At 44.0% G+C, this 26,439-nt stretch overlaps 1 protein-coding gene across 1 annotated transcript in view; it reads right to left on the reverse strand.

Annotated features, from left to right (window-relative positions):
* EFS (embryonal Fyn-associated substrate) overlaps positions 1 to 26,439 on the reverse strand; it is a 66,787-nt gene that overhangs the window by 23,952 nt on the left and 16,396 nt on the right. Inside the window, exons 2-3 of the mRNA XM_078644916.1 lie at positions 13,666 to 14,196; positions 12,456 to 12,584 (exon numbers count right to left, since the gene is read on the reverse strand). Of these exons, the coding sequence (XP_078501042.1) occupies positions 12,456 to 12,584; positions 13,666 to 14,196 (660 nt within the window). The remainder of the gene's footprint in view (positions 1 to 12,455; positions 12,585 to 13,665; positions 14,197 to 26,439) is intronic.

Here is a 26,439-nt window from a genome sequence, read left to right on the forward strand (position 1 = left end):
TACTCTGAGGTGAGCCGGAACAGCAGCTCTAGCCGGCACTGAGTGAAAGGCGTGGCGCGCTGCCGCTCACCAATGGACGAGCGGGCGCCTTCAGGGCACCGGGAGGGTTCAAGGCACTCGCTGCAGTGTGGAGAGGGCGGGGCACGGGGTGCCTTAATTCAGCAACTGTAGGTGGGCACGGAGGTACCAGGTAGTTTCCAGCCTTGCACTGAGCGGGAGACGGATCGCTGGTCCCACAGGGGGTAGCAATCAATAGTGCAGCAGGGGCAGTGGCACCAGTATCCGGGGGCATTAGGAGTCCACTGCAGCTTAATTATGGCTGCATCTGACAACCTAAACCGAGGCAGATGGTCAGTTTTCCTGGACTGCATTAGGACCGGGTGCACTACGACAACTGGACTAAAAAGGCTTTAGCTGGAAGTGAATCCTGGTTGGTGCGCTGCTAGGGAATAGTGATGGGTGTTTATAGTGCTACAAGGTCCCAGCTTGAGACAGAAAGCACTGTGAATATGTGATTAATTTGAAATTGTACGGCACACAGAATAAGATAGGCTGCCTATGAAATGCGCAAGGAGGTTAAGGAACGGATTTAGAGCCTGGCAGCTAAATACACCATCAAAAACGTGACGAACAGATGGTCCGCTTTATTACAAGTGCATTAGGATATAATGGACAGGATATTGGTCATGTTTGTGACAGAATACGAGACAGCCAGAGACTAAATCAGGCCCTTGGTGTTTAAGAGAAAAGAAGAGTCTAAAATATATATTTAATAATGCACACTAACTGTACGACGTGCAAACATTTTTTTAACATCCTAATAGAAGAACACAGTTCAGATCTCAACTGATAACACCCTTACATAAACTCTAAAAATGAAAGAATATTAGTCACCATGAGACCTCAAATGACTCAGTTAAATCAATCTACTGGCTTCCTAGCACCAGTTGGATTAGCTGATTAACCAATTACACACATTTACATTTTTTTGAGGTAGCATGCGCCCTGGCGACATTGCTTTTTCCATCTTTCAGTGTCTGCCTCTCCCTGGCTTCACAGAACAGGAGACACTCTCCCTTTCCTTTCAGCCAGAGACTGCCAAAGGTCTGCATTATCCATTCTGGGATGGATGGATATATAGATATATAGATGGATAGATTTCTAAAGTTGAAAAAGGTAGGTAAATTGTTCCCAAATTATCCCACACATTTAAAACACTGAGGTAATCCAAAATCCATTTACAGGTATAGGAGGTTTTGTTTATTTGTTCACTGTGTCTCGTGCCTCAGGCTCTCTCTGCCTAATCAGCCCACTAGTGGCATTTGAGTTACAGGGCCTGGGCGCACACAGTGCGCTGTTCTAGGGACTTACTAGTAAGTCAAATACGCCAATCATGGAGAAACCAAATGCCATCCCGCTTTACTTACAGAGCACATACACTTTAGCATTGGTTAGCAGTGTTAAAGTCCCAAGAGTCCTAAAATCAGCAAAAATGAAGTTCAGCACACAGACAAAAAAACAAAAGGGCAGAAGCAAAAAGACTGGGGGAATCACCCTAAAAGTTGCCAGGTCTAGTATACTCATACATTTCTATCCATCAGCGAGAATGTAATGCTTAAAAACCTCTCACTCATTTTCTCTTCAAATTCACACACAGACATAGCAACAAAAAGTATTAAGTGCGGAACTCTGGTCGCGATGCATGACATAAAAAAAAAACTACCCATACCGACCTTATGACAATCACTAACCATCTGCGCGATTCCGAGTAGCATGCTACCCATCTACAAATGCAGTATGGTGCTTCATTAAATGTATGAAGCAATGAATAAATAAAACAATACAGCATACATAACTTCTTAACCGCGGCGCAAATTTCGCAGCAGGAGTGCTAAAGAGTGGGCGGGGCCGCATCGGCCATCGGTCGTGCGCAGCACTGGGCAGGTAGTGCTCGCGTTGGCCAATGCACGACACGAGCACGGAACGGGTTAAACCCTACAGCTCTGAGATCATAACAATGGCAAAACAAAGCTAGGAAAATCTCTAATGTCATATACAAACCCTGCTTTCTATAAACAAATACTTGGATCCAGATTTAAAGTTTTGTTTTAAAGTCTGATGCACGCACAAATGGATATTTGCACAAAGATCGGAATTCTGAGCTCGGCACTAGTTACCACGTTCTACAATCTACTACTGACTGATTTAATCAGAAAAAGGCCTGAGGAAATCTATCAGGATAAAATGCTACGCATACATTCAAAAAGATGCGGTCCCGGGGAGGCTGTTAATAGGTATAATCGAGCGCTTTCACCATCTAGGAACAGTGTGTGTCCATTAGGTGAAATCGAACCCCCTGAGAGACCATGAAGTGCTATTAAGCACAATACAAACATCTGAAATCAGTACAAACGTATGTATTTTTAATACGAACGCATGCTTTTGTTAATAAGTGTATTTTCTTAATCTATCACTCCCTAACTAGGGACATAGGAGTGGCAAATGCAGGGCTGGTCCCGGCATGGTCCTGAAGAAATGCTAGGGGTAGCATGAAACATGTTGACCTTTCACTTTCACTGAACCAATCCTCATTACAGGTTGGTTTACAGTGATATTCACCCCACTTTTAATATACCTGCCTAGGAGCATAATAAATCTGTTGAGGCCCACTAAGCACAGTATTTTTAACTCACTTACACCCACTCCACCACTTGTTTGCACCACACATAGTCTTTCACTTTCAAGTGCTCCTGCGTAGTTCGTGAGTCGTAGCATGCCCCTTTTCGCAGAGAACTGGGATGGCCCCAATGATGAAGCATGTCACCGTGGGGCAACCCCGGTGAGTGAGGGGACACTAGAAAGAACATTTTCTTTCTTGTAAGGTTACACTGATCATTTAGTTCAATTTCCAAAACTTGAGCTAGGTCTCGAGACCCAGTAATTTGGATTCCAACTTGTGCATTAAGACTTTGGAGGGTGACCTAGTCTCTCATTCCTCCTTCCCCCCCTGTCTTATATCTGTTAAACACTGAATCCACACGTTAGCCTGCATTCTAAGGCGGGGAACTCTGAAGTAAATTCTGTTACCCAATCAGTACCAAACACCACAGTAGCAGCAATTACAGTGTGCACAAATTATAATCCCAATTCTACATCACCAGGAACCATTGCCTTTTGTCTCCAAAATCAGTCTTTGTGCTTCTCCCATGATGATATCCATACATGTACATAGCTTACTATCTACTAGTCTCAGTTTCAGGTCACTAATCTCATCGAACGTGCCACTCTTTCTACCTGAATCCTTATCTGCGGTTGTTACGCCTGCTTTTACCTTCATCCTTAACGCCCGAAAGGGCTCGTCAAACTCCTTTTGAAGAAGTCAGACTTGGATCAGAAGGCAGAAGCTTACTACAGGCTCACCCTTCTTTGGCCAGTAGTCACAAAAATGGAAGAGAAGTTATGGCTCACCAGCTTTCCAAACATCTTGAAGAGCACCAGTTACTAGTTGAAGTAGGTTAAGGCCTAGGTTAGGCACCAAAATTGCCCCTTAGGCTGTTCTGAATGTAGTCAGACAAGATTACAATGATGGAATTTCCCCTTATCCTGCTGTTGCAGTGGTGTCGGCCTGTTACCGCAAAATGGCGATCTTGAAGAAAAACCTTCTTTTTGTTCTGTGTTACTTAAAAGCTCGTGTGGTTAATACTACCATCTTTTCCAGAATAAGCTATGACAATAATTGCTACACTGGCCTTCCCGAGTCCGACATTTACAAGCTTCCATGTGTTCAAACGATGGCCGCTCAACTTAATTTCAGGCAATATCATAGGTTCTATGAGGCTTGCCGTAAGGTGCTCTCGTTGCCAGTTTCTTGAAGGATCCCTTATAGAGGTGCTCTACATTGCCCGCAGAAACTATTATGAACCAGGCACGGTGCCGCTTATATGTTTAATTCCAAGTCTAAGTGATGCTTTGTTTTGGCGATTACATGCTGCTATCAGTCCCCCACGTTAGTAAGTCTCTTTTTGGGAGGGTGGGGGTGAGGCGCTTGTGGGTGATGATCCTCGTCTCTTGTGGCTTCATCTATTTGGAATACACTCCACCTTCTATTTTATTGATTATTTTCATTTTTTCTTGTGTTGTCAGTTTAGCGCCAAGATGCCTTAGGACATTTGTTGCACTTTATAAAGCAACATCTCAACCCAACTCATAGCTTGCATGAATAGGTTTTCAGTATATTTAAACTGAGCCTTAAGGCACTAATCTCAGGGCCAGTGATAATTTTAGCAAACAGTCAAGGAGAAATTATGGGCTGCGGCTCTTTCCACTTGGTAATCAAACAATGTTACCCGAGGGATACCTCAGATATCTGATCGATGGGTAGAATGAAAGATAGCTCAGCTCTGTCCAACCAAAGGTAAACTGCTGCCACCTAAAGCAAATGCTTCTATAACCCGTTTCTCAGAGAACATTGTAAAACCAGTGCAAAATTAGGTTCAATAGACGCTTTCTGTAGTTTTTCCCAAAGATGACATTTATGCAAAGACAGTACACCTGCACTCCCCTCATGAAGGGCTTGCACCACTGTGTCCTACCTCTTCAAACTAGTGAAGATTTGTAGAAAAATGCTTTAAAATCTTATTCTGCAGTCAAACGAAGCACAAGTCTGGCAAAAGCAGCACAGCTCAACTAATGTGTACAATAGTTTACTAATCGAACTGCATTGTACAATGAAAACACTACTTTGTGCACTCCTAGTTCCTGTGTTACAATGACAAACGTGTAACCTTGTTGCCTGCCTGGCATCTCTCTTGTACCCAACTCAAGATTGTACATTTTTCTACCCCCGTCAGGTTAAATGCTATAATTAACATGACATTTAAGAACAACCATTATAGAGAATAATAGGGCCATTCTCCAAGGGATTTTGGAGCAATTTGTAACATATGTTACATTTGATAATGCACACTGCCCTTGCTGGATTTTAAAAAAGCATTGATATTTTAGAGGATTTGACACTTTATGTGCTGGGAGTTTCAGAAAATTAATGAAAGTATCCTTGTTATTATAGCATGTGCCACTAAGAGGGATTGTTTCTTCTGGAGTGACGCCTTTTGAAAGACACTACCTATCGGCCACACGTTCTACATGCTTCTGGGCTTGATGGAATATTTGTATCCTTTGCATGCTAATTTATCGTTCATTGCAAATTTATCTCATGGAATCAACCTTTTTTTGTCCGTTATTTAGGTCTCATTGCTTCCTCCGTTGAGTTAGGTCAGTAACCTGAAGTGGGGTGCCAACAACAGCTGTTTGGATTTAGGATAGCACTCATTCCTTGCAGAGTAATTTAACTGTGGTAATACTTCCAGCTGATGGGCATGCACTTTTCACTCTCAGGGGGAATAGAAGATGGATTAGTGATCAAACAGTAAACTTGCCAGTCAAACATTCAGAAAGCAAGTCCTTTAACCGAGTAAAATCCATATTCTGAGATAGGTACGTGTGCAGCTTCAAACAAGTATATGTCGAAACGTCCCCATGAGCAGAATGAAAACGACCCCTAGGCTAACAGACTGACAAAAGCGTCTTTCTGAAGATGGAATTTGAAATATTTCATGAGCTCTTTGTCATTTCAGAAAAGGAATTTGCAGATCAATGTCAAAAAATGTTGTTGGGTAGAACGAACAGAGTTAAAACAAGTTCTATTGTGCTTTGCAGTGAAATCTGTAGAACTTGTTTTTTAGTTGTCAAATCACTCATTCCTCGTTTTAAAGATTTCTGCCAATAGTCTATTAACATTGCCAAATCCACTATAACATGTTTGCTCTAATTGTATTGGGTTTCACCAACGTGTAAAATGCACAATTTTGCATTCTATTTTCTTGTATTAGCTCGAAGGATAGCTCCACCCCATTGTTTGAAGTGTTAGCCCCAACTCCTTTGGTTGACCTTATAGGACCCTCCAAAATTCACGTCTAGTTGCGCCCCTGAGAAGTACCCATGCGACCCTTCCTTATCACTGGGTCCCACTGGCTGCAGGCGAAGTTTCGGAGTGCATCATGCAACCCCCACAGCAGAACATGCATTAGGGGCAGAAAAACATACCCGAAAAGCTCGGCAGTATGGCATGGTTAGGAGGTATTGGGAGTAGGGCATCTAGACAAAAGCAGTCCTAAAGGCTGAAAAAAAAATACAAATGCCTTCCGTAGAGGGTCAAGCTGCATTTTGAAATCAGTTACCTCATCTTAAGGAAAAAAAGTGCACGCTAGCAAGCGGTGTGTAGAACAGTGTGCTCTTTGTAACAGACATGCATGCAAGGATGGAACAAATCAATCTCTCTCCCTCAATCTCTCTCCCTCAAATTCCCTCCCTCAAACTCCCCCAATCTCGCTCTCTCTGTCAGACTGTCTATCTGTTACTGAATACAACCCATAATGTGATGCGATCATTTGTAATATATAAAAGGTGTTGTACGTTGCTAGGGGTACACTGTCATAGTATTTACTACCCACACTTTTTTCACTCCATGTGTTATATATGGTGCACCACGTTTCAGTAGTGCTGTGGCGTATATATTGTTCAAGGCATCTGAAGAGCTACAACGCCAATTTCCGAATGAGTATTAACCACTTGCTCTTTTTTTCTGCTGGCATTTGTCATATATAACATTCATTGGTTAAGTGTACCACCATTTTTCTTACAGATTCCAGGGGAACCTAAAAGGAAATAGAAAATGGGTACAGGACATTCAGCAATTATTTAACAGCCATTGATAGGGAAAAGTATTTTGACCAGAGAAAGTTTGTCATCCTTATTTATCGACTAGGCAGAAAAGGGCAAAATGAATGTGCTACGCAGGGAATCACAATGCTGTCGTTACAACGACCGCGTTGTGATTCCGCATACCATTACTCCGCCAAGTCGGGAGAAAGACTTGCGGAGGGGGGGCGCTGGAGTTTGAAATAGTAGAATTTACTATTCCAACTCCATTCAGTGAGGACACTAGGGAAGGTGTTGGATTTAAAATCCAACACCTTCCTCACCCTTCCGCAAGTCGGTGTTCCGACTTGCGGAGTAATGGTATGCGGAATCACAACGCGGTCGTTGTAATGACCGAGTTGTGATTCCCTGCGAGGAGAAAAATTAGCGGTAAACGTTAATTACCGGGCAAAACCTATTCGCTCACTGGCCAGAATACAAGCAATCTCTACCTGGTGTGTATGACCCTGCAGGGGAAGGGTGCTCTCTACCGGAGGCAGAAACTACAACCATATATACCAGCACGGCAGCTTGAATCGAGTGATCTATTGCTCCTATGCCCAAAACGTATCAGAACGAGGAGGTTCTGAGGCTCCGCCATCAGATTCTTGACCCCCATCACTGGAATAGGCTACCCTTATCTATCCGAGCATGCACGGACTACACCACATTCAACAAACTTCTGAAAACTTGGCTCTTCTTAGTAGTTTTAATTACAATTTGCTCCCACACCAACGGCATGTAGAGATCCCCTCGGTGATTATTCGTGGGCCTAAAAAATTTAATAAATAAATGAAGATGAAAAAGTTGTGCTGGACATATATAAAGTGGTCTATGTCTTGAAAAGTATTTAATCTCATAACCTGGTATTCGGGCAGAGGGGCAAAAGGCTGTTATGTGTAACCAACAAGAGTCGCTAGACCAGTATGTACCGGATCTCAGAATGTGTGTGTCAAGCTGCTAGTACAAAAACTTTGCGGATGAGAGGGCATCAAATCATGTGTCACTCTTACACTAAAAAACTTCATGAGATATTGTGGACATTGTGAATCTAAAACTTTAACAAACCATATCAGCTGCAAAAAAGACTGAACACAATCCAAAGGTTTTGAACCAGTCATAATTAAGAAAGTGCACATGGTTCAGAGTATTCGATGAAAAGAAAAAAAAACAGGGAATATGAAAGAAGACATAATGAATGAAATTATTTGAAGAAATATACTTTTGGCCAGTCGAGAGAATGCAGCAAATGTGGACACCGTCATCAAACCAAAAATCTACAGTTTTGCTCCATATTCAGAAAAGATTTGGTAAGCGTGGCGCAAAGGGCACTTTGCAAAAGGCGGATAAGGTTAAAGATATGGTAAGGAATGTGGATAATCTCGTTTTATTAGTAAAGAATCAATCTTGTGATAACATTATGTGTACACTGAACATTCAAAAACAATCTATAGAATGTTTGGTTGGTTCAGGCTCCACAATCACTAGTACTGACTGTGATGTATTTAGAAAAGAATGGCCAGATATTATATTTATTTTTTATTTCAGAGTTTTATATAGTGCTAGCTAGACCCAAAGGTATCGGAGCTCTTTACATCTTATGTGAATAAGCTCATTTGAACTACATGCGAGGATTTGTGTGGGTCACAAAAAAATTCATACAGCATTAAGGTAGACAGAACCAGTCAAATACGTCTATAACATTACAGCATTATGGGAAAGGAATTAGTGACAGAACGATACTAATGGAATCTAATACATGCTGGGTGTCAATAAATGATACGTTTTATGACTGTTTTTGGACCAAAATAAAGTTTCATGGTATAAGTACAAAATGGCAAGATATGTGTAGCACAGAATGGCAACAATGCCATCAATTATAAGCTTTGAAAATGAAGTTTGATCCTTGTGCTGAACCATAAATGCCCGGTACCAACAATTGTACTGCAGATATTACAAAAATAGTCAAGTTAATTTTTTTTTAGGAAAATTACAATGATTCCATCACAAAAAAATGGTGCACGGATGACATTGTGGTTCTCATCTGCAGTTACTGCATGTAAGTAGAGTTGAGCGCTATTCTGCAGGAGTCAAAGCTTTTAGCCCATCACATTTAGGAAGCAAATTAGGTAGATTTACAAAGGCAGTATTGGGATCCTACCTGCTTTATTACTTCTTTGGGCTGGCATTGGCTTGGTTAGGATTCCAACAACTTATGCACAATTAGTATTTCTAGGTGATTTTAGTTTTTGGAAATAAAGGGGCAGAGCATCAAATTGACTGAGTGTAGGGATACCGTGAGAAGGAGGGCTAACTTTACAAAAGGAGAAATTAAAATTTGAAAATATGAAAAAAGAATATTTACGAGTCATAGTAACTAGTTGTGGTGTCCTTCCAATAACGGATCTGGTAGAAGCTATAACCTAAAACTAAAGTTCCTGTGCACATTAACAAAAGACAACTAATACTCTTAGGTTTTTATGAGCATTATTCGAAATTCGTTAAGGACCTTGCTGATGGAGCATGTTTAAATGAGATTTGAAAAAGAACACAACCTTTATATGGGACGAATCCAAGCAAATCTATTTGAGGATGTAAAACATAGAGTCTTCCCAGGCATTGAAGTGTTTCAATCCAAAACTCATCTGTTTCATTACTGTTGATTCTTGTATGTGTGATGTTGGTGTTTCAAGTCAACATGATAAAGATCGAGAAAATAGCATCAGGTTTGCTTCATGCACGCTAAAGACCTCAGAACGTAAATGTTGAATCATTGACAAAAGAGGCGTTGGCTTGTGACTTGACGGTGGAAACGTACAAGCCCTTAAAGCCCTTTGCAAGCCAATAATTCAGAACTTGTCTGTAGAAAAAAGGTCAGCTCTGCAAGGTTAATGTGTCTGGCTGCTTGCATTGAGGAGTACCAGTTTGATATAGATCACATTTAAAGTAAGAGGAAAGTATGTGCAGATCGTTTACCCTAGATAGCTGTGAAGAAGGAGAGAATGTGCACTATGAACTTGATAAAAGCATTACTTTTCAGTGTGGATATTGGTTAAGGACATGGAGAAAAATGTAGATGATGATGAGTGGAAAAGGGAGTTGCAATCAAATCAAGAGTTGGTGAGTATCACACAGTATGTAAGGAATGTGTGGCCAAAGAAAAATTGCTTACAAAAGAATCTGCAGCATTTTGAAAAATGAGAGTAACTTTACGAGCAATACAGTTTGTTGTGCTAAAACTCAAAGTTAGTGCCACTGTGCAGGTAGCAAATTAACAAGCCGGGTACAAGCAAGACACATAGGGGGGAAAATGAAGGTGGTTGTGGCTGGACATGGACACAGATGTTGAAATCCTTGTTCAGGCTTGGTGGTTAGTTGAAATGCTGACAAGCCCATGATTACACACTAAGCCCTGCTTGGGCCTACAGTAACTCCTAATAGACCCTGGTATATGTTAGGGATAGAGTTTATGGGCCTATTTTTGGGGTTCCCGCCAGAGAATAGGTATTTAGTAACTTTAACGGATTACTACTCAAAGCGGTTAGAGTGGAATGTCATTGACAGTGCTTAAACTATGGGTGTCAAATGTTTTATTGAAACTTTCCTTATGGAAGGTTTTCCAGCTACTATAAATCAGTGACCATGGTATGCACATCAAGTCTATCGAGATTTCATAATTTTTAATGGTGGCAGTTATTCAACACAGATGTACTGCATTATATCACCCACAAGCAAATGGTTTAGCCAAAAGGATCAATCGTTTTTAAAAAGAATGCATACAGTGGGCAATAGCATTTAACTTTATCATCTATCATGCTCTAGAAACAATGACTTGGGCACACAGAAGGACATCACATTCAGACACCAATGAAACAATGGTGAAATGGAGCAAAATTAATCTATTCCGTGCCCAGCATGGAATGTTTAAGAAGTATTAAAGAATGGTACGAAGCTGCAACAAGAGCATCACTGCAGATAGATTACATAGGAATCAGAACAAATGTTACATTTATCACCAGAAAAAAAACAGGCAATTGCACCCACTGAATTGAAACCGGTTGATCTTGTTAGAGTAAAAAAGCCCATTAAGTCAATTCAAAATACTTAATTTCTCGCAAGGCGGTTAGAGTCAGTTTGCACCCAAAACTAGAAGTGGTGGAATCTCAATAGAGCGAATAACGTATCCAATACTTCCAACAATGTAGAGAATGACACAGAACAGTTCTTGGGTGAGGGTGGTGCCGAAATGGTATGAAATTGTCTAGCTCTGAGTTGTTAGGGAACATTGGTGGTGACGCACAAGTACTGGTGACCGTATCAGCCAGACCCACAAGAGCCACAGAAAGTATCTTTGTTTGAGAGAGGCCTCTGTTGGACCAGGAAGGGCACGTGCAGCACTGCCACGAGGACACGCATCAATTACAGAGCACTGCCACAGAGAAAGGACTTGGAATAAAATAAATACCCCAGTCAGGGCTTCAAGTGGGCCGGGTCCTGCCAGTTCTCAGCACCGAAAGTTCTAAAAAGCAGGTGTCCCTATTGGCCTCTGCATTTTTGCCTTCACCCTCCGGGAGAAAAATAACTCACTCTGCAGCAGTACCACCCTTCACTGCCTTTGATGCAACTTCAAAGACACTCCAGACCAATTGCGCTGGCTCGTGATTGGTATAATTGACTTGTTACACTGTTATCTGGATGCAATGACAGAAGCAGCAAAATACCAGTCTGGCGGCACACCATGCTAAGCACAGATTTTTAGCTTACATGTTTTACGCCACGCCCTTAATTACATTGGCCACGCCCCTTTGAAAGACCACCCCGTTTTTTCATCCCACTTAAAGGCCTGCCTAAAGTGAAAACATAACAAGGTGCTGTGGCCTTCCTCCAAAAGGGTTTCGAACTACGTGTACAGAGTCAATTCCCCACTCCATGTGGAAACAGACCCAATGTTACTGACTCAGACTTTGGAGTGGTCTCAAGTGATATCTACTGATCTCTTGGTAGACTGCGGCTGCTGCAAACAACGAACCCTTCTATCCAAAGCAACATTGGCTACCAGCACAAACATCTCACAGCATACTCCCCATGGGTCTGTAGCACTCCAGCCTTGGGAGCCCACAATGTAAAAATCTCATGCAATTTCATAGACTTGTCTTGACGGTTTTCAGAAAAAAAGGCTGCAGTGGAGTCAGTGTCCTTTGTATTTGTCTAGAATCCCCCCGATTAATTTTCTCCACTGCCTGTGCTGCGAAGAAAATAATAACAGCGAGAGAGACAACGCTTATCACAGACACTCCCCGTTGATGCCTACCTTGATCAGAAAACATTTTTCAAAGAAAAACGGTTTTGAATTTTTAACCCAATACTAGATGGCAGGAGTATGCACCGCATGTGAATAAATACCAGATTCAAGCTGCAAAAACAACAAATACAGAACTACTCATACCGATACAGTACCCATAACATAACAACCGCCACAGAGAGACCAACCTAAGCACTAATCCAGAGAGAAAACCAACAAAGCTTTGGGCTGCATGTGAGACTAGGGGGACGCTGTCAACAGAGGGGGCCTTGCAATTTATTTAATTGTTTCTGCAAGTATGCACCAGGAAGCCTCTGGATGCACACCACTCTGGGAGGTATGTATGTGCAAACTTTGTCATGGCACTCATCTGCTGGGGATGCAAAGAACTCACCTCCTCAAGGTCAGGCTCAACGCTGGCCACGTTTCGAGGCACTTTATAGATATCGTCTTGCATGGATGAGACAGCCGCAGGTGGAGGTGGCGAGAGGCACAGTCTTGCTCCCGGGGGCACAACGTACACCTGTGAAGCAAAAGAAGGAAGCTTGAAATGGTGTCTGTGCAAGAGAGTATATAGGGGAGAGACTAGTCAGGCAGAGAGGGAGGGAGGGAGAGAGGGAGGGAGGGAGGGAGGGAGGGCGTGGTGGCCAGGCCAGGGGTCTCTTTGCTCCCTAATCCTAAGCATCAGTTGTGGCAGGAAGAACACAGACACCTTCACAAAGGGATACAACCCATGACAACCCTGGAGCAAGGAGGAACACAGCAGGAGGGACACAGACAGATGCCGGTACATAGGACGAGACAGCCTCTGGGAACAAAGAAAGAGACCGGTACAAGGAGACCTCACATTAGACAAGATATGCTCTTTTCGAAACAGATAACAGGAGGAAGGAGATTTAAGCGAAGAAACCTCACTAGGACACAAGGGGCAAGCTCAAGTGGGAGTGTAGGAACACCTCCAAGACACATAAGGCAGACCTAGGGAGCACAGAAAGAGACATCTCCAAGGAGACTGGACACGGGACAGGGGTAGGATGCAGATTTGAAAACACAGCAGGTGGAAGGGCACAGAGTGAAGACACCCCCTCCAGGGCACAAAAAGGCTGACTCAAGGTAGGAGGAGAGACACCCTTTCCAGGACTCAGAGCATGGCAGGTCGGGCTGCTGGGGTGACTCCCTGACAACACCACACAAAGGGTACAGCAATAGCCAAGACAGGTCAGACCCGGAAGCAGAGTGACGAAAAAAGGCACCTCCTGGAAGAGAGCACAAAGCAAGACCAACGACTCTCAAGAATTCACCTCGTGAAACAGGCCCAAAAGATGAGATGCCCCGCGGGGGGAGGACAGGGTAGACACCCTAAGGTTAGAAAACACACGTCCCTACAAAGACACCAAAGATCAAAGGTCCTGTGTCAAGAGGGGGTGGAGGGAGTCGAAAAAGTCCTCAACAGATTAACAGTAGAAGAGCTCTAGGAACAGCGAAAGAACTACCTCTCTCCCTACACACCAGAGCACTGGGAGAAAAGAAGACCCAGTGAACCCCAATGCACTGGGGTTTCACGTCCCCCACTCTCCCGATGTGTGACTGCTCCCACGTCTCACCTCGCTCTCCTCCTCCGCTGGCAGCTGCGTCTTGCCCCGGGGTGTCCGCATTATGTCGGGTACGAGGTAATCGTTGTCCTGCGTCCTAGCAGGAGACCCTCCCTGCAGCAGGGGCTTGGGGCAGGAGCGGGCCAGGGGAACCTGGTACACTTCTTGTGTTTCCATGGACCTGAGTGGACCCCGGCACGGTGCTTCGCATCTGGGAGGAACCTGGTAGACCCCCCAACTCTCCTTCCCTGGGGTCTGGTGGCCATTATTTTCCCGGTTGGGGCGCTGCGGGGGAGGAGGGGAGCAAGGTTGGCTCTGTGGCATCTGGTCCCGCCGGGCTCCAAGCTGGTAGTTGACGCCTGCCTCCAGCAGCCTGACGCGATTGCCTGGCACGATGCCCTGTCGTCCGTGCAGGGAGCAGAGCCACCAGCCCTGCAGGCCCGCCGTGTCAGGCTCCAGCACAACCATGATGTCCCCCTTACGGAAGGACAGCTCGTCCACCGTTTCAGCCACATTGTCAAACAGGGCCTTCGCCAGCAGGGTCTGTGGGCAAAAAGAAGGCAAGAGTTACAAATAGGCCACGACTAACCACATCCTCTTCACACAACCATAACAACGCTCAATCAATGTACATTAGTGATGCCCGGACACATTTTTGTCAGTGTTTCAATGCCTGAAGATTAAGGGTAATTAATTTTTCAACAGAATGCAAAAGCTCACAACATACAGTAAATCTCAAGTTTCACCCACAGCCCTTTTTTCTAAAATCCAAAATATCTGCAGCTTGAAAGCCTGCTGCATACTTAACCATGAACATTAAATATATCTGCTAAGTGCAGCCAGCCCTCCATGCTTCCCTCAGCCTGTGGAGAACAGCTGCTCCATCAGGCGACTGTTTTGCAAAGCAAATTCTGCAGGAGGCAGGGACACAAAACACACTACCAAAGGTTCTACAACAGCAAGCAGGAATGCACAACAGGAGCGAAGCACTTCTTAAAAATGCAGTGGTGCAAAGGTGTCCTCCACTTTCATGGCAGTCAAGGAGCAGAGCACCACAGGCTGCTGGAGGGGCACGATTAGCAAGTGATGAATAACATCTTTTATAAACAGTGCTTAATATCACCTGATCAACTGGATGGAAGGCTGGGGTCACCGACTAGGTTGTGAACAAGAGCCCAGCTGATTGCAGATACATTGCTGCAGATGTAAAACAAATACAAGTGCATTTGTGACTCCTCCCCAAATTTACCTTTTAATCAATAATAGACCCACTTTAAGTTCTCATGAAGTGGCTTAGTTTATATTAGAGAATAACTACTACACTGGTACTGCAACTAATGTGGGGCCTCGCTCAGAAGTGACAACCCACACTTGGCATCTCTCCAACTAACGGCCAGTACCGGATGGATGAACAGACACCAGCAATACAAATCTGGATGAAGGACAGCTGGCTTCAGCCAAATAATTCCAAGCCATCATCCTTGGGGACAACAACAGCTAAGGAAGGACATGGCACCATACACTTGTAGTCTAGGGCATACCAGCAAGTGTAAGTGTTTAGTATCCATATAAGACGGTCGTCTTGAAACCCCATGCACAGCACTTATCAAGTAGTAAGACATGTTTTCAGACTATGAAGATACTAAGAATGCCTGTCCAATCTATCCTGAACTATCTTCGAGTCACAGCGGCGAGTGGTAAAATTAATTCCTGATTCAACTATTACAAACCGATGTTAAAGTCCCTATAAGATTGTGCAGATGTACACTACAAAATCCAAAAGAAGCTATCAGATGAGATACAGGCCTCAGAAAGCTCGACCATTTGTGAAACCAAAGTGACTCTGCGGTGGCTTACAGCCAAGGACAAGGTGACCTTCAGGAGATGCAATCTAAGGATATAACCTCAAGGAAGAAAGCAACGTCACTGGCTTAAACGGATAAATAATTTAGCACTCAGTCTTGATGCTCTGGTTTAAGGTTCTCCCACAGCTCTATTCAAAGAAAGGACGATCCTGCTACTGAAAATGTTCAGACCTGGGGACAAGCATTAACCTGGACCAGATGTTTACCACAAATAGAAGTCAGTGAGTGCTACCTATTAAATAAAGCACTTAGGGGATGGGGTCATATATCAACTTAACCTGCAGATTTTAGATCAGACAAGACCTCAGGGAGGAGCAGAATTACCAGCACTTGTCTAGTGCCTGCCCAGGAGACGCAGTTACATATGAAACAATGGTTCATTGTCTGCTGGTTTGCTAATTTTAATACACAGCTAGGAAGAGATGGTTAATTCCTCTGTTCAGGTTGTACAATGATCGATCGCTTGCTGAAGCACTATTTTGGTGCTACTCGTAGGTCGTGCATTTCATTCTCTGCCTCCAAGTATGTCCAGCGAGCATGGCCCAAATGTACGCAAGGTCTGGCGATCTAGATTACAACTACTATAGAGCTGCTGCCTAGTCGATTGTTCACCGTTATCATCATGGTTAAGCATGTTATACCAATACGCATATTTCGCCTTTTCCTTTTTTACTTATGAACATACACACACGCACACACACATTACAGATATATATCACACATATATATGAACACACACATATTTATTAATAATAATTTAAAGATTAAAATCCAATGGATACTTGTAATTGTATTGTGATTTTGTGTGATAGCAGTGTATGTTGTTATGAATTATAGTAACCTGAAATAAACTTAATAATGAATGCATGACTGAATCTGATGTTCAAAGGGCAGACTAGGGATGTCCAGCCAAACTAGTAAAGGTCTTACAATGACCCCAGAGTATGATCTGCCCTCAAGAAACGAATATTTCTTTAACTGTCAAAAGGGGGGGGGGGTGGTAAAAAAACAGTGAATAAAGTGCCCACTCATGTAAAACAGACTCCATACTTTTGACAGCTTTTGGAAAGGCCTCAAATCACATCTTTTTGCCTTTGCCTAATCAAATGCCTTTACGGTCCCAGCTACACACCATCAGAGCAACGTAGAGACCAGTGCATGGAAGCAATTTACTCTGTAATGTCACTCAAATAATATAACCACTCAGGCACTGTGATACTTAATTTGCATGTTTTATATGCTCAGCAACATCGCTATAGGCATGCACACTGATCGAGTTTCATGCAAACCACTGCTTGAATAAAAATAGAAAAATAAAATCTTTACTCCAGGAAAAGGGCCAGTTAAGTATGCTGGCTATTCCCACCAAACATAAAAAACACACTTACAAGCAAAATCCACTCATATGTAGACCAAAATGTGCTGCCCGATCGACGGCTGCAGGGGTTCCTGCCTTGTAGTGGGGGTTTGAAGTGTGCCCCTTTCTTTTTTTATTGAAACTGCCAGGCTCTCCCAAAAAATAAATCTATTAATTGGATGAAGAGGAAACAATGTGGGGGCGGTGGAGTACTGGGGGGGAGAGCAGTACACAAGAGAGCAAGAGAAAATATGGAGTCTCAAGGGGTAATAAAAAGAAATAAGCATGGGCAAAGCTAATAGGTCTCGCCTACGCAACAACTACTGGCTTTGCCAATGTGTTTTTCCCATGTTGTACACAAGCGTGGCTGCCGTTCAGCATGGCTAAAAGTGAGTGGCATAGAGGTGAGTGTTGTGGAGTGTCAGAGTGGAACGGCGAAGAATGGGGTAGTGTTGTAGAGTGGAGTGGCACAGAGTGTTGTGTATTGGAGCAGCATAGAGTGGTTAACAGTGACGTGGCGTAGAGTAGAGTGTACTGGCGTACAGTGCACTGGTGTAGAGTGTTGCAGAGTGTAGTGCTGTAGAGTGCAGGGGCACTGAATTCAGCTGCGTACAATCCAGCGTCGTAGAATGCAGTGGTGTAGAGTTATGCAGAATGGAGTGGCGCAGTGGTGCGGAGAGTTGAGCAGCATAGATGTAGTGGCGTAGAGTGGTGTAGAGTAGCGCAGAGTAGAGTATAGTGCAGAGTGCAGAAGTACAGAGTAGAGAGGCAGCAAGTGCAGTACTGCGGAGTAGACTGTCATAGTGTAGTGCGGGAGAGTGGAGTAGAGGGAAGTGGAGTAGAGTACAGTGATACAGAGTGTAGTGCAGTGGTGTATACTACATTGACAGAGAGCAGTGGTTAAGAGTAGAGTGGTGAAGAGTTCAGTGGCGTAGAGTAGATTGTTTCAGAGAAGAAATTACTGGCGTAGAGTGGAGTGGTGCAGGATACAGTGCAGTTGCATAGAGTGTAATGGCGTAGAGTAAAGTGGTGTAGAGAGCAGTGCCATAGAGTGGTGTACAGTGGGTTGGCGTAGAGTGCAGGGGCATAGAGTTGAGTGTTACAGAGTAAAGTGGATTGGCATTGAGTATATCGGCATAGAGTGCAGTGGCGTAGAGTGGGGTTGTGCAGAGTAGATTGGTGTGGCCTAGACTGGGGCGGTGTAGAGCGCAGTGGCAAAGAGTGCAGTCGTGTGGAGTAAAGTGGCGAAGAGTGTATTGGCATAGAGCAGAGCGTCTCAGGGTAGAGTAGAGAAGTGTAATGTGATGGGCATAGAGTGCAGTGATGTGAAGTTGTGCAGTGGTTTGGAGTGGAGTGGTGCAGAGTAGAGTGCAGTGGTCCAGAGCAGAGTGGCGAAGACTGTATTGGCGTAGAGTGGTACAGGGTAGAGTAGAGAGGCTTAGTGTGATGTGGTGTAGAGTGCAGTGGCGTAGAGTGGTGCAGTGGCGTGGTGCAGAGTAGAGTGTAGTGGCACAGAGTGCAGTGGCGTGGTGTAGTGGAGCGGTGCAGAGTAGAGTGCAGTGGTCCAGAGCAGAGTGGCGAAGACTGTATTGGCGTAGAGTGGTACAGGGTAGAGTAGAGAGGCTTAGTGTGATGTGGTGTAGAGTGCAGTGGCGTAGAGTGGTGCAGTGGCGTGGTGCAGAGTAGAGTGTAGTGGCACAGAGTGCAGTGGAGTGGTGTAGTGGAGCGGTGCAGAGTAGAGTGGAGTATGCATGTAATGGTAGCACACTACTGTTACAGGCACCACTTTTTCAATTAAAATTACCATTACATTTGCACAGACATTCACTATTACTATTACAACTTTACATTGCACAAACGGAAATGTGTGGAAATCGCATCACTTCAGTGTAATGATTTGTTTTGATCATATGAAAGTATTTGTTTCCTACAAACTTCAGAAATAACAAAAAAATTGACTTGTGTTCCTAATTCGAATATATTCTGAAATACTTACACAGTTCATTTAAATGTTGTTGTGTTAGAAAAAAAACTCTTTCCTACCTACCCCCAGTAAGAGGCAAGATTGTCACCTAAATATGCTCACTTTGAAGTCGGAGAAAGAAACTTAAATAAGCGCCCTCGGAAGAGAGCGCCTGACATTTCACCTCGGTCTTTGAATGTCGCGCAAATGTAAGGAGATAAGAACAAGATTTAAAGATCTATTTACAGAAAATGAGTTTGTGAAAGAATACCATAAATGTGCTTTAGACAACAGGAGGGGTGAGCTGAACCTGGACAGCCTAATGCAAACAAAGACAGCAAATGGTAAAGCAAGAAAACATGCGTTATAACCACAAAGTTAATGGCAAGCAACAGACGGAATGCATTCCTAGGGTCAACTTTCTGAAAGTCCCCAAGATGTCTTTAGCAAAAAGACAGCTGCGTTGTCTGGTAGGCTGGGACCTGAAATGTAGATCACTAAATATGAGCACTGGAGGGATACAAGTCAAACAATCAAAAGGATCGTAAAGGGGCTGCAGGGTAGGGACAAGAACTGGAAAGAAAGCCATCACATACGAAGCAAGCAAATGAGAATCCGAATGCAGTCAACCAATTGCAAGCATTGGTCGGGCTCTAAGCCCATTGTCAGGGCCGGATTGAGAACCAAAACCGGCCCTGGCAAAGTGCTCGGCCGGCCCCCTGGGGGTGCGACCGAGCTCTTTGCTGGGGCCGGTTTTCAGCCGATTTTGTTGCAGGGATGATTTTGCAGCTATGCCTGTAACAAAAACGGCCCCCAGGGCCCGAAACCGGCCCCCACCCTTGCGGCGCACCGGTGGATTGCCTAGGGCCCGCAACGACCAGTCCGGGCCTGCCCATTGTAGGTCTTTGGTATGGTCAACACCATTTTTTTTTTTGCAAACAAAACAGTTAAAAACAGTTTTAGGCCGGACCTAAAAATGGCGGCAGCAGACAAATGTAATTGGCAAGAGCCCCAGTTTGAGTCATAGAATTAGTGGAGATGGGCAGGGTATGGGGCATAGAATGGTATTTAGAGGAAACATTCGAAACCTTCCACTTTAGCTAAATATTTATGAGGCTACAAATTTGAAACTCCTAATTTAAACACAATGCAATCTATGGAAATATTTGACAGCCTGGCTCATATGTTCATTAAACCTTTTCGAGGCTTTTATGAGACTAAATATCCGACAAAGTGACCAGCTGACTGAAGGAGATGGTCATTCCTGGGGTTTGCATTAAAAACACTACAAGACTATCCGTGCTTTAGGCCCCGCTCCTTCATCCTGCAACACAAGCTCTGTGGTATTTTAATCCACAAAAAGCGGTTCAATTATGGAAGGAGCATGGAGTCAGCATAACTCCTTCCTATGTGTGTAGATTTCTATAGAGGTACAAGACATAACAGCATTTGCACAATTCTCTTTCCACTGATGTAGTGTTTTAAGCCTCCTAGTGTGTAAAATTGAAATAAATGTAAATAGATACTTGTATAGCGCACTACTCTCCCGCAAGGGTCTCAAGGCGCTTGTACGAATACCGCTGTGGAACCCATCCTGGCTTTCCCTGTGAGGTGTCCACTCCTGGGCACCCCCAAGGTGGAGGCCAGGCATCCTTAGCGTTGTGGGGGCCGTTGTGGAGATTAAGCAAGCTATTGCCCAGAGTTGCAGAGTGGGACTCCATGATTGGAATAGGCACCGAGGCGAGAATTATCAGGTCCGTGGAATTTTTGAGCTCAAGGCCCGCCGAGGCGGGGAATTGAACCCTGGCCCCGGGCTAGACCTCTGCATCAGGGTCTGCCGCTCTAACCATTAAGCCACAATTCTCAAGCACATAGGCTCCTCAGACTCACTTTGAAAAGATATACAATTTGTCCTCCCGGGTTACTGAAGAAGAATAAGAGGAAAGTAGAATTAGCCTGTGAGAGTTTGTTCAAGCCACGTGGGATTATGCAGAAATCAGGAACAGCACATTGAATCACATTTGTGTCCAATGCTGGAAGCATGTCTGATGTTCCCTTTTCACAGCCTGCTTGTCCATTGGATTTAGGCACAAGGCGGAAGAAAATTCAGATTTTTTTTAAATTTCACTTCGAATGGGCAGCCTTATGAATCAGCGGAATAATTTATTCAAGGTTTGCACCACACAATCTAAAACGCAACCATCAAATAGATGTAAATTGTGGGTTTAGATACAAAACCAAAAGCAGAATTGCTATTCCTCCTTCTCCTGGTTCAGCAACATCTCATGTCCCCATGAAACACTGAATTTCAGCTTTCCAGCCAAAGAACCTTGGCTTGGCATCATGAAGATGGAAGCCTTCATTATCCATACTAAAGCGGCAGCTCACATACAATTAATTGACATGCAAATTGTCTGCTTAGTGATCCTGCTCAACGCTGCTCAATCGCTGACCAGGACTGCAACAGTCCTGGTCAGCTTACCCAGTCAATCCACACTGCTGTAGATCATATTCTGAGCTTCACAACTCAAACTTTAATTAAGCTTTCCAGGCACACCCCCACTCCCACCTATTGCCAGGTAGGATGGCTCAGTGCCAAAAACAGAGCACTCTACACATTTATAACACTTGTTTTCAAATGAATAAACTACCTGACCTAGATCAGTCTTGAAAGCTCCCCAGCTCACTAAACATCATTGCAAAATCTTCAATCTGCCAATTTCGAGCTTCTGACTGGCGTGCATCTCCCAACCGTTGAGGCTTTTACCTAGTAGGCCCATTCCATTGGAACACCCTACTAAATAGTTTACAGATTTCTGCCTCACTAATGGACAAGTTGTTCTGAAGGAGCATCTAACTAAAAGAGTAAGTGGATAGCACCCGGGCCACTATGTGCGTGTATATAGCATGGTTGCACGCTGGTTTTGCTGCCTCGGACGCCGTTGGTCCCTACAGGAAAAGAAATGCACCGCATTGACAGGACCGTTTGATAAATCGGTGTTAACAGAGCACTCGATGCACTGTCTGTAAAAGTATAAATTACAATAGATCGATCGAAGAACATATTAATTTACGTTTGGGGACCCTCAGACATACAAGGCACAAGAATTACCTATACACAGGGGTGTCAACCCTCGATTTAATTGGTGACACAAATATCAACAGGAGAAATCATCATGGCAAGGCATCGTTGAACTTGCCAAATAAGGAGAGATCCTCATCTTATTTGGGGGACCCGCCCCAAAAATAAAGACTGCTAGTCAAATACTAGCATTATGAACAACCTACTTACAAGGCATTTGATTGTACCCCTACAGCATATGAATTGAGAAGGTCCTGAAGAAGGTGGTCAAGATGAGGCTTATTCCACCTAAACGCGTGTCAACTTAGTCATATGCACTCAGCCCACTATATGGTCATGGAGACCTCAAAAACCGCTGACCAGGATGTATATGTGATTCAGGGCTGATTTTGAGTGTGTATGGTATAAGTGAGAATGAATGTGGATCTAATTGACTAATTTGAATTGCTGGTATGAATTTAGGGGTGCACTGCACATTTGTGTTTTGTGTTGTATAAAGAAATATATAACCGTTTGTGCATTGATTAAATGTAGAAAAAAGAATATGAAAAAAAGATTTTGAATATGTACGTCTTTTACGAAAATTATTTTCTATTCACTTTTTGCTAGTATTGATGAAAATAAGTATAACATATTTAGCAAAATTAATAAAAAATCTTTTTTATTATAATGTTGGTGTTGAGTAGATGTCTCACACATTTTTCTAAGCCTGTAGGAGCAGATTTAGCCCAAATGGTAAAGAAATAGAGGTCAAGTGGGAGGTTGTAAAATAGTATTTTTGTTATGGTTGTTCCCCCTTTTCTCCCAGACCTAACTCCCCCTTAGAGGGGGGCCCTTCTATAGAGCAATACTTCACACTATGCAACCCCACTGTAGAATACTGCACTTCAGTACATTCCACTCCACTCCTCGCCCCTCCACATCATGAAACTTTACGACACCACTCCACTCCAACCCACTCCACTTACCCCACTCTACTCCAATCTAACCAAATCCACTTCACTCCTATCTACACAAATACACCCCACTGCACCCCAGCATACCCCACTCCACTTTACCCGATTGCACTCCAATCTACCCCACTACACCCTAATCTACTGCACTCCAGTCTACCCCAGACCACTTCAACCTACCCACTTCGATCTACGATAATCTACCCTACTACAATCCACCCCAATCTACCATACTCCACACCAATCTACTGCACCCCAATGTACCCCACTCCACCCCATACTCCACTCCAATCAACCCAACTCCACCCTATCCCACTAACTTAAAGCCATGCTTAACAGCAGCCACACTAGTGTCCAACATGGCTAAAACACATTGCCAAAGCCAATCGCTCCCGCACAAGTGAGACCTATTGGCTGTGCCAATATTTGTTTCACTTGGTGTTGTGCTCATTTCACTGACTGTCCGGCTGCCTTCTCTATTCAGCCTTTCCAGGACAGACTTTTTACGCCTGTGTGGCCAGTGCAGTCCTCCCAGTCATGCCTGCCTGAGCTGCGAGTGATAACGCCTGCTCCCAAGTACCTCATTTGTCCTTGTACTAACGGAATTCTGATGCTGCTCCTGTTCTACCTGCTTTGTATGTGAAAGAATGTAACACTGTTGCTGCCTGTTCTGAACAAGTTCTGAGTGTGACAAATGTCAAGGCCTACTACTTTGATGTAGTCTTATGAGTGTGTTGGAAATAGGCACAGCTGCCGGCTATGTTGCTTACACTCCCTGTCTCTATGTGAAGCTAAAAGGAGCATTTTTTTATCCAGTTTTTATCTGTGCTGTCTTTTTAACTTATTGAAATTGTATTGTATGTGCGAACATGTATTTTATGATGCACTACACTTTTATGATCTTGTTTCTCGAGATCGAACAAGGTTAAATTGACTGAAATAGGAGCATTTATTGGACAGCAGTTGTGTGGTCTGCTGCTAGTAGAAAGGCCTTCTCTTTGCTGAGCCGGGCCAGCTGGTGCCAGGCGGACATGGTGTCATAAAGAGACCTCTTAGGTGTGTGTGCAGCCATGTGCTTCGGAAAGAAGCAGAGACAAGTCTTTTTATTCATCTTTTGTTTTGTATTCGCCAAATACAATGATTCTGAGAGGCCACCAGGAGCATCCTACCTCAACAACTGAGCCCCTTCCTTCAACTGCCTCTCTTTGCACACAGAAACACACTCCACAATATAGCATGGAAAGCACACCAAGCATAAGATATCGCCCCACTCTTTTTCATATGCACAGTGCCTATCTTGCAGTTGATACGGATACGGGAGTCCACTGACGTGGCGTTTTGACGAGTCATTGGGTGGTGCCATCTATATTCATCATTGAGACACATTTTTGGGCCGGATGTTGTTTGAGGCTACTGCTATTTAATACAAAACTATTGCTTTTCTCTATTCTAGTTCTGGTTTCCAAATCAGACAGTCCTCACTTGACCATATATCCCTTCAGCGGGGGCTTTTATTTAGTAAACTAATCGGCTCTGTGAGTTGGAGTCGTTTGCTTACGTTGAACCAATTTGCCTACCACATCTGAAAATACACATTTGTATTAGAAAAGCCCAAGATGGGAACATAATATAATGCCTTGCCAACATGAAGCATGTCGGTAAATCTTGTTTGAGCCCTTTCTACATCACAGAGCCTTTCGTGGAATGATGGAGTCAAACTTGTCCCTACAAGGAGGGGTTGTCCAGCACACTCCCTTCGTGAAGGACTTAACTCATGGCCAAGGGCTTCACAACAATGTGCTCTTTGTGAAAGACTTCAGTAGACAAGGCCCTTAACGAATGGCGTATTCGACGAGCGCGTTCCTCTTTGAGGATAGAGAACAGACCAATGATCTTCAAGTACATACTTCTGACCACATGCCTTGGAGGGTGGGTGAGGAGCAGGAAGAGAGAACACATAGGCCAAACCCAGCACCACAGAAATATTTAAGCGCACGTCAGCAATAGAATAATTTGCGACACAGTTTGTTCCCTTGGGCTGGGGAGGAGCCCTCGCAGGCCATGGGAGAGCAGTCATTCGGTCCTGGCTTCCCCGCCTCTTGAAATGCATCGCACCAGCCTCAGGAGCAGCGCACAAAACCATGAAAACAGTTTTCTAGAAGGCAAAGAATCCTCATTCTCCCCAGAATGCATCTCATTTGTAAAGTGTCTATTTCTGAGAGTATTTTGGATATTTATTTCAATAGCTTCAACAAGTACTAGGAAGAGTTTGGGGAAAGTTTTAAGCCACTGCACTGGTTTCAATAAGCACAGAAGGGATGTACCACCTGTTGGAAACCGGCTATTTCGGGTAGGCTAAGGCTGACGCCAAAGCCAGGCCGAAACCACCATTCCAGTCAGGGCAAGGAAGTCACACGCCAAGATAACCCCTGCTCACCCTCTAGGTAGCATGGCGCGAGCAGTCTAGGCTAAACTCGGAGGCGATGTGTAAAGCATTTGCGTCAGCGCACAACAGCAACAACATACTAGGTACACCACAAAAGAGACTCCACACAAGGTTATATTAAAATAACTTTTGTATTGTCAAAACATATCAGATAGAAATTACACATGTACATTGTGCCAACTGGCACGGCAATATTCACAAGGGATTATTTACACGACAGGGCCACATGGGCCACTGTCTGAATCAACACTTTTCAGATATAGAAATACTTGTCAGAAATTAGAATAAAAGTATATAAACTTCACTGTAACACAAAGTAACAGTTATAGATCACATCCAGTAACTACTGGGAACAGGTAAGTACCTCCTACGCAACCCTAAACCCCTTAGGAGACTGTCACGCAGGGGACCAGGACCTCACTAGGACCACCTGTACTAAAAAGAACAACCACCTAAGTATCACACAGCATTTAGGGGTCTAAGAAAGAACACATTACCCATGATGTATGAAACACATTCAGAGGAGTAGTAAAGGAAAACCACCTAAGTACCACACAGCATTTAGGGGTCTAAGAAAGAACACATTACCCATGATTTATGGAACACATTCAGAGGAGTAGTAAAGAGAAACACATAATGTATAAACCTACACATTCAGCGGTGTTAAGAATAAAGCACATGATGCAATAAAATTACACTCAGAGGTACCAGAATAATACAGTAGCGCAATAGTCCCATGATGTCTAAAAACATTCAGAGGTGCAGGAATAAGACATGATGCAAGAAATCACATTCAGAGGTGCAAGAACCATAGAGTTGCTCAAAACCTACATAAGCCACCACCTGTGGCAGTCCCTAGGCCAACTGGCCTTGTTGGGGCTAGAACGCCCTGAGTCTCAATGTCAGGGGCCTAAACGATGCAGGGGCCCACTACTTGCTGGGCCCCTGAGAACACTCACAAGGGCCTAAACGTTGCAGCTGGCACTAAGTGCTGCGCAGCTGGGAAGGCCTGGCACCACTGTGCCCTCGCTGTCCCACACAGGGACTCTTTCCTGAAATTGCGCCTAAACGGTGCAGCTGCCCACTAATTGCTGGGTAGCTGGAGAATCATCAATACTGC

This window comes from Lissotriton helveticus, chromosome 5_1 (assembly GCF_964261635.1).
Source record: "Lissotriton helveticus chromosome 5_1, aLisHel1.1, whole genome shotgun sequence".
NCBI classification, from domain to species: Eukaryota; Metazoa; Chordata; class Amphibia; order Caudata; family Salamandridae; genus Lissotriton; species Lissotriton helveticus.